The 9,806-nt window shown below is 30.2% G+C and overlaps 1 protein-coding gene across 1 annotated transcript in view; it reads left to right on the forward strand.

The window, feature by feature from the left end:
- Positions 1-9,806, forward strand: part of LOC111089021 (DNA-directed RNA polymerase I subunit RPA2-like) — a gene marked incomplete at its 3' end in the record, with an annotated part of 46,504 nt that overhangs the window by 30,080 nt on the left and 6,618 nt on the right. Inside the window, exon 6 of the mRNA XM_022400636.1 lies at positions 5,747-5,812. Coding sequence (XP_022256344.1) covers positions 5,747-5,812 — 66 coding nt within the window. The remainder of the gene's footprint in view (positions 1-5,746; positions 5,813-9,806) is intronic.

Here is a 9,806-nt window from a genome sequence, read left to right on the forward strand (position 1 = left end):
AAGCACCAAACAACCAACCAAATACCTTTAGTTGACTAATCATGAACAGCTAGTTTTTACATTTTATTCTTCATCAGGTCACTTTCTAAAGGCCAGTCTTATATTATAGGATACAGTAATGAGTGCACATACATCATGTCATTGCAATTTCTGTGATGTTAGTCAGACACTGGTGAAAGGTCGGTCAATAAAATTAAAATAATACATATATATATGGCTTTATTTGGTCAGGAAGTACAACATGCTAGTTCATGCTATGTGACATTACAGCTCTTAATGTTATGAATTAAATAATTAATTAATTAATAAATTTCATTAGTTCCTTATGTGCTGCCAGAGTATGCCACACAAACTTTCATTTGTATGGTGTCTTGTCATAGCATATTTTGATATGTACCTGTTTTCTATATCAGTTAATACACACATTTTTGTATATCAACTTCTGCAGATTGTAACCCTTTACATATTCCTGTAGACACATTGGCTCATCTGCACTAAGTTGATGACCGTATGTCCACTAGGAGTGGCATTTTACATCAGAATGTTTGGTAAATTTTGTAAGCAACCAGTTAATTGTTGTTTTGCTACCATAAAACCCAGCATGACATACTGCAGGTGCTCACTCCAGTAAGTTTGGTTAGGGTTCACAAACTTTGGTAGCATTAGCTTAACAGTTTGTTTGTGTAAAAGAAATTCTGAAAACTGATTGGTCTGGTTCTCACCTTGTTCTCTGCAGCTTTCTTCAAGTGTCTGTATTGTTCTATTTACTATTTGGCTAACTTATTTGTGACAGACCACTGCCCCATCAACTAATAGATGAAGTTTAAACCCTTTAGTGATGCAATTGATAATGACCACTTCATATAATTAATTTTACCATTTTAATTAAAGAGCAAGTGGTATCCAAAGTTGCTCTTTGCAGTGGAGAACCTACACCTTGATGTTAGATGTTATTACTGGTATAGTTGGCTTAACCTCTGAACAACACACTACATCCTCTTAATGTATTAGAACAAATTAGAGCAAAAAACTGCTTTCACACAATAGGAGTAACACATAGGTCACACTCAAGTCGTCCAACCTTTTCGTCATGCAAAATTCAGAGCATCCTACCTAAGATCCCTTGGGACCACAAGCTGTATCAAACATTGGGCACCATGTTTATGTGGTTCATAATAGTGGTGCATCACACCATCCTGCATTTTTGATTACTCATACAAGATTTTTTATGCTTGTACTTTACATACAGATCTCAGAAAACTGTTATTAATTTTGCTGCATAACAAATTGTGTCCAATATCTGGGTACTGGAGTAGCTTGTTACAAATTTCTAGGTTTGTATTGAATGATGTCCATTCACTAATGAAGACTGCACTGCTTGTTTTGTTCATTGTCACTGCTGCTACGATAGCTTTTATAGGTAAATGATGACCAAGTAATGAACATTCAGCAAATAGATGAGCTCCCACCATCTAGTAAGATATTTCATTTGCATTAGCGTGCTACTTCTCTGGACAGTACTGTATGATGAAGTTTTACTCTTGTAACACCATCATCCAAGGTGCAATAAAACTTTCTGGATTTTGAAAGTTCATTATTAATTTCAGTTACACATAATCTAAGTTAATGGTGAACTTTCTGTCATACAAGTATCAACAATAGTGTTTTACAACTAGTACAACTGCAAGCAGTTCTTCTTTTGTTGTGCAGTATTGGCTTTCAACATCCACACAACTGGTATGTGCATTCACATGCCCCACACCTTCTTACAGCTGTGACAATACTTTTAATTCTACTATCTCTTGCTTCTGTATCCAGGATGAATTGTCAATCTTGTTTTGGATGTGGTAACAGTGGAGCTTCAGCCAAAGCATAATTTGTTAATTGAAATTCTTGGTCACATTCTTCACTCCATCTAATATTAGGTATTATAGTCTTTCACCATTTGATGATTTTGGACTTTTTTTGACCATTATGTTCATTCTTGAAATCATTGCAAATCCATTATACACTTATGTATTAGATATGTTTTGAGATCATTAGCATGGATTCTTCTCTTGTGTAAGTAAATTCATAGATGGTTAAGTGTCAGAATTGTTCAACCATTGGAAGTGAACCATTTGGAGACTCAGTATAAGTAAATAGAAAAACAGAGCCTAGTTTTCATTCCATACAATAATGAGTAAATGATTTGATGATTAAATTTTGTAACATGAGATCTCATTTAGTGCCAGCTTTGTTAGTTGTATGGACTGAGATTGTTTTGGATGTTTATGATGAGAAAGCTGAAAAATAACTATGTACCATTCATTAAAACAATTGACTGATCTGTGAAGAATAAGTTTCTATGGATATAGTTCAGTTATGAATATGATCAATAATATGAAAATTCCAGAACTGAAACTGACAACATTTTCACTTGTTTAACATAACAAGTAAATAATCTCTTTTTCTACTTTATTGTAGAATCTCTAATAGAACTAGGCTAGCTGTCATCATGACCATGTTTATTTTGTTCAAATTTTTCTTTGAAGTAACCTATTTTGCTTAGATATTTCAAGTATTTCTCAAATTAGATGTAGATATAGAAGAGGGATGGGGGTAATGGTAAAATAGAAATTTGTTTTGGCATAACTCTGATGTTTGCCAGTTTGGGAAATAAATAAAATAATGAAATTTGAATGATAGTTTAAATTTATTTCACACCCTTTGTTGATTAATTTATTGATGATGTAGATTTGTTAAACTTCATAACCATAAAAATTTAAATTAAACTGTTGAGGTAAAAACATAGAATGCTTTATGAATCTAAAGAGTTATCTTAGTAAGTTATCCATATATATACTAAAGTTATCAAAATTACATCAATATCTTCAATTTTATTAGCAGTACTATGGCACCACCAGTGTAAGAAAGGATTCTTGTCCTTTAGTCAAACCAGTTGTGCTCAATGCAGACAACATTTCTAAACTTCTGGAGGCTTTGCCCTTAACCCTATTGGGGGAAAAATAGGCTCTCAAACTTCCTGGCAGATTTAGATTTTATCAAAAGTTCCACTTATCCCTGTAAGATGTTTGAAATAAAATCTGATCGAACAATGGTTCAGCTGTCTTGGAGAAGTTTGCTACAAACCATCAGTAGTATGGCACAAAGCTTAGAAAGCTCAGGACATCTCATTTGGTCACAGGCTTGCATTAATCTTTAACATGTACAATTTTTACAGCATCAGAGTAAACTGTCCCTGTCTACATTGTAAAAAATCCATATGCTCTCTTTTTGTCATCATTTCTATTCCTAGTGTTTTTATCCACTTAACCACTACTTGCAGGTTCTCAGCAGCACAACTGGACAATGCAAAAATTTGGTTCACATAGATTAAATGCCTCTTCCATTACAGTTATCTCAGTGTAAGCTCCATCAACTTCTGCAAAGTGGCAGATGCATCACAAAGGCTGGGCTTTACACAAAATGTATACAAGTCATTTTGATTGCTGAAGGCAGCCTTAGGTCTGCTTTTGTCATCTAGTTCCAATTTATCATTAGCAGTAAGATCTTATGTATTGAACCAAGGAGCATCTTCCAGTTTGTCTGAACATTTGTTTGTTAATGGCAAAGAAATGTGTAATTTCATGTAACCCATACCAAAAAATGTCGTTATCACAGGTCACACCATTAACTGTGACAACTACAAGTTTCTCAACTAAGAAAAATTCTAGAAAATTCAAAGAAATCTTCTACATAAACACAAGAAAACTGAACATCAATGCAACATATTTTGCATCCCATTTTTGAGTAACAGCTTTGCCACTTCGTGTCTCCATACAAAAAGTGAGTCAGTTAATTAGATAAATTAACTAAATTAAATTAGACTATAAAGAAAGAGACTAGACAAGTTGTTTTACTTTAAACAAATAACATTTTTATTTCACCAAAACAAAAAAAGAATGTGAAATTGTGCTGCCAACTGGCTTCATTCTGGAAATAACCCAAGGCAACAATTGGCAAATTTATGAAACTTTTGCAAAGTCTATTCTAACCAAGAACTAGCAGGCACCAGTATAAACCTGATAAATTCTCTATATGATCTTAAAGTTTATTTTGGCCAAGAACTAATTTTGGTTAGGATTGTATTTAATCCTAAGGTCCATTAAGTCTTCCCATAATGCAAAGTCACACACATCTTTAGATGAGTACCATTGAGATAAAAAGGAGTGAGACTTAAGTCTTCCAATACTTCCATCTTTCCACACAATATATTAACGGCCAGCTTGATAACTTGATAAACATATCACAAGAGAAGATGTACAGATATCTCTGGAGTACAGATGGGTGATTAGTAGAATTTGATAATTGATTAACCATTACATTAGGCTAATTAAATGGTTATCCTCAAATGAGACTTGAATGGATAGAATAATTGAAAACATTAATTATTAAGTTTTTGATTATTTTTGTGACTTGCGACATGAAGATTAAGCTGAAAAACTTTGAATTAATCAATAATCATAATGACAGTATTTTGATTAGTTGATTATTTTCCTGACTTTAAGCAGTTGAATCATAATTTTGGTTTATTGATTATTTTATGTGATGTTAATTGATTAATTAATTGAGTTAATCACTGCCCTGTTCTGGACTGACCTCTTGCCATATGTAACAACCTTGAAAATATGGGAAGGCAAAGTTATGTACCTCCTATTTGCTGGAACATATCAGTACAACTACATGTATTAGTATTTTAAAAAGTTCAACATTGTGTACCTGACATGTTAATGTTCTATGCCATAAAAGTGTTACAGCCATAATATTTGCTCGCTGCATCCTCAAGGACCAGGTTTTGACATGTATCTAAATTAAATAGTTTTATTCCAAAGAAAGTGTCTGTCATTATTTGATAATGGGATATTCAACACTGTGTATATTCAAATTTCATATATGTCAACTTGGTAAGCTTGATATTTATCATGAGGCTAAGCCTAAGACAGTAAATATTATGAAAGAAATAGGTTAGAATTTGTTTTCATTAAAAAACAAAAAAAGTAGCTAGATTTTGGGATCTGATATGTAGATCAGAAATTATGGTTGGTCATGTAACCTAGTTTTAGATTAATTGTTTTTTCTAACAGCAGATAGAACCTTTTCCTGTGATATAAGGATTTTCACACTGCAGTTTAAAAACTCATTTTATAAGTGTGGAAAAGCTATGGTTGTAATTGTTTTGAACTGTTCAAGTTTGACAGGTATAGTAATTATAGCTGGTGTGGAAGGAAAGTTATTCATAAGAAATTTTCCTTGTCAAAAACAAGAAGAATTGAACTCAGTTCTTGTAATATATAAATAAATTTTGTTTTCTTTTTTAGTAATTTAGTTTCTTTTTTCATTTAAATTTAGCCTAGAATCTATTACCATGGTTTGTGAATCATTGATCACATAGTAAAATTATATACAGGTGTTGTTGAGAAAATGGTAAAGTTGTGTATCACATTATGCATAATTTGTTTAAATAAGATTTATTAGGTTATGTAAGAAAAAAAGAAAGTAAGCAACATTCCTTTTCCTTGGGATTGACTATTAAAGAATTTTTATTACTTGTGTGTGTGGTGACCACTAATGTGATATATTGTTTTGAAATAGAAAAGAATTTAGAACTTCTTGTGTTTAATGTTGCATTTTACTCTGTATGTATATATACTTAAAGTAGTTAAGCACCGATTAAATACATGGCATAATTTCTATTTCTGTTTAGTCAAATGTTTGCAACATTGCGAGAATGACACAAAAGCAATTGATTAGGAAAGGAGAAGAGCCAGAGGTAAATTCATAATATAAAATAAGTTAATCTTTTGTATATTCATCTAATATTGTAATGGTTTCAGCATTTTATATACTTTTTGGGATGTAAATGAAAAAATCTCAGAATCTTTTTTTTTCTATACTGTAACTAAAATGTATATCATATGTCATTATTTCCTAATAGCTTGTTATTTAAGAATTTTTTGCTTATTTTTTACTTCTTTATGTGCATGGAGTTTTATATGTGGTGTTCAGGTACACTTATTTTAAACTGGTAAACTATAATCAAATTGCAATAAATATCAGATTTAGGAACTGTTTTTAAAGAATTAATCTAGTATGGACGGCGAAGGAAATGACTCAAGTACACATGTAAAACAAAATAAATTATTTATTTACACAAACAACAATAAAAGTAATGGGTAATGAGGTATTACTGTACTGGCCAGCTTCAAAGTTTATTGTGTGACTTCTTTGACTGCTGGAGCTAGAGAGAAATACATTTACTTGAGATGAAGACAAAAATAACAATGATATTGTACAAATCAGAACAAAGTTCCTTTTGAGGTATACTACAATTCTAGGTTACTTATGTCAAGAATCATTTTCATTATACATTTTCAAGATAGATAGCCTCTCTACAATTCATATTACCTTGCACTCTCAGGGAGTAATGATGTATCAGTATGGTCAAACAAGCATAGGCTTTTAAAGAATTACTGTAGTGACATGTAACCTTTGTCTAAGATAAAGGATTGCCACAAGTTCCTGACCTTTTACATCTTGTTTAAAAGGACATCAATTAAGAATATGTAGAAAATTTTCACAAAATGTGTAATGTAAACTGAAATAATGTAAAACTGAATATAAAATTACAGTTGTTGGATATTATCTCTTTCTGTAAGAGATTGGTCATTTTGACTGACCTTGAAATCACCATGTTACCACAAAACTATACACACTATATATAACTTTTAATTGAGTAAGTGCATTTTTCATGAAATTTAGCAAGATTTAGTAAAAATTACAGATCTTTTGTACACAAAAATAAAATTTTTTCAATTAAATATTGTTATTAAAGATTTATCTGTGAATTAATGTAGTCAGACTTTGACTAGTTTGAATGCAAGTTGATTTTCTTGTAAAGATTTAAAACACTTTTTTTTCTTATAGTTTTCCTCTTATATGAATATCAAACGTTTTTTCAATAAAACTATTTTATCTGTATTTTCTCTACCCTAAAATTGTATGGACTTGGTCCATTTGACTGACCATGTAGCCACCACAAACAAATATAAAATAAATCTGAATTACCCTTTTTTGTCAATCTAGAATGATTGTGGATTTTATGAGAAAAGCACAATTATTTATTGTAAACTACCTCAAGTTTATAACAGTTTACATGTTTTCATTTAATTTTATTGTTTTGGTGCTCTTTGAGTTCTTTCTACCTAGTAAACCTGTATAACAAACAATAAGTCACCTGGTGACAGTTAGCTCAAGTTACTTTAAACAAAATACTGAATTATGTAAAACACATGCAGCTTGCATGCATATATTGTTGAGAAATGTTTTTGTTTAACTTTTTATTTTCTCTTATCTGACCTAATAAGTTTCAAATTTTTACATTTTAGTTATATTTATAATAATAAATGAAAAATATATATAAAACAACAAGAAATTTAGTACTTATGGGTCTTGTACTTTTTTGCACTTGAAATCATGAAGTATTGATAAAATGTTACCCTAGTTTTTGCTATAGTTGTTGTTAGTAGTTAAGTGAATTTTTATTTATTTCAAATATTGAATTTAGAACACAAAATAATATCATGCACAAAGAATACAATGTCCTATAAGTGTATTATAATAATTCTTTTACCATGTTTGCAATGAAGTTAGTGATAGCAACTTTAAAATTGTATGTTGAATAATTCAAAAGCTATTGTCAGAAAAAAGCTAGCATTATGTAAAATCTTCTCTTTCTATTGGTTATAAATAATGTAATAGCAAACATCAGAGATAATTATAGAAATTTTTTTGAAAGACTGTGGTGTGTGGGCTTGACTTTCTGGCTTATAACTTTGTAACTAAAAATGATTGGAAGCTATGAGTTCAAATTTTGTATCATTATTATCTATACTATAACTAAATAATTTGTATTAAAACACAGAAGCTCCAATAGAGGTTAGGAATGTTTAAGTGGGAAATTTGGAGCAAACAAGTGTCATGTGATTCATAAATGCAGATTGAAAATTTATTTAAATATTCCCATTTGAAATTAAGAAATTAAAACTTATATTAACTATGGTTTGATGCCAACTTTATTGACATAAATTAATAATAAAATTGTTTAATTTAACTGTAAAAAGGTTGTGATGTGTGCACTTTTACCTACTTGTATTCAAAGGGATAAACAGTCGTTAAAATGAATGAAACTAGATACAAAATGAATGAAAATTGTACCACAGAACTGGATTAGGATTGGAAAAGTTACACCATATATGAATTAGAACCTATAAATATTACAGAACAAATATATCTTAAAACCATTAAGTAAAAATACAGCACTATTAAAAACTGCTTTATTTAAAGTCAGCAAAATTTTAAAAATAAAGTCTTTAAATAAATTTCACTAAAAGTAACACAAAATTTTATAATAATGAAGTAAGGAAGACTGGCTTTTAGAAGATCCCTATGTATTTTTTTCAGCAGTCTGTGTCATTCATTTACTGTAGCAAAAAGGGCAAACTACTTATTACATAAAAAGAAGATACATTATTAAAAGCTTGTAAACAGTATATTCAAGAAGAGTTTTAGTATAGATTTAGTAATACGTATGAGTTTTGACTTCTGTTTTTTGCCTTTAGAGTAAAAAAATGCTTTATCGGAGATACTCTTTTAATCCTTTACCAGATATATGACTTCACCAGAATTTTCAGAGCCCATAAGTAGGGAAATGTAATGGGTTTGAAATGTTCATAGAATTGGTCCATTGGACAAACCCAATACTGGAGAAGGAATGGTGCAATGATTCTGAATTTACTATGTGTATCTACATGAAATGTGGAAAACGTTTAATAAAATGCAAACAGATGCTTACAAAAGTATTTCTACTCATGATATGTTTCCAGTTGATAACATCAGTCTGATTTTGACTCTTGCAAGTTGGAGTGCAAGGTGATGTTTGTGTGAAAGATAGAAATACTTCTGTTCATTGTATAGTTTACTTACTGTATTTCAATACAAAATTCACATCCACAATTGAAATTTCACTATCCTTTTATACTGTATTTTGTATTTACTGTCCTTTACCATGAACTTTACTGAATCAGGAAGGTAAGGTAAAATGAATAGTTAATAACTCTGACATCAAATACAAACACCATGTTGAATGGCATTCTGTACACTTTGACCCCACCTGTGCACACACACACACACACACACAGTTAATTGGATGAATAAAAAAGAAACCAAATGAGCTGGAAAAAAGAGAACTGCTTGAAATAATATGTTCATAAAACAAAGTATGAAGATAGAATTAAGCAAGGTAATTAACACTGATTGAATGTGAGGAGAATGCTGTTTAATCCTTTTCTGCACTTATATAAGTTCTAAGAAAGCTATAAATAGTTTATTAGCAAAACAGATAAAATTCCTTTAAGCCTAATTTTGTTTGTTTCCTTTGAAAATCCTAACGGTTCAAAAATTATACCTAAATTATGATGATTGAATATATTATATAGTAATTTTTGTTTTTGATGCCTCAAACTTGAAAAGTTTAAAAATACAAAATAAATCTAAATTATCATTTTTAATTTTAAAATGATTGCCTCCTTATTCTTACAGCCAAGGCTAAAAGACTTTAGAAATCTACATTCATTTTGTTATATTGCTTTGCAGCTGTCATGAGTAATTTATTCAATTTTTATTTCATTTAAGTTTTCATATCTGATTTAATAAATTTTTGGTTTTTACATTTTAGTATTTTCTATAAAGATATACATATATATGTA

The sequence above is a fragment of the Limulus polyphemus genome, unplaced genomic scaffold, assembly GCF_000517525.1.
Source record: "Limulus polyphemus unplaced genomic scaffold, Limulus_polyphemus-2.1.2 Scaffold5031, whole genome shotgun sequence".
Taxonomy (NCBI): domain Eukaryota; kingdom Metazoa; phylum Arthropoda; class Merostomata; order Xiphosura; family Limulidae; genus Limulus; species Limulus polyphemus.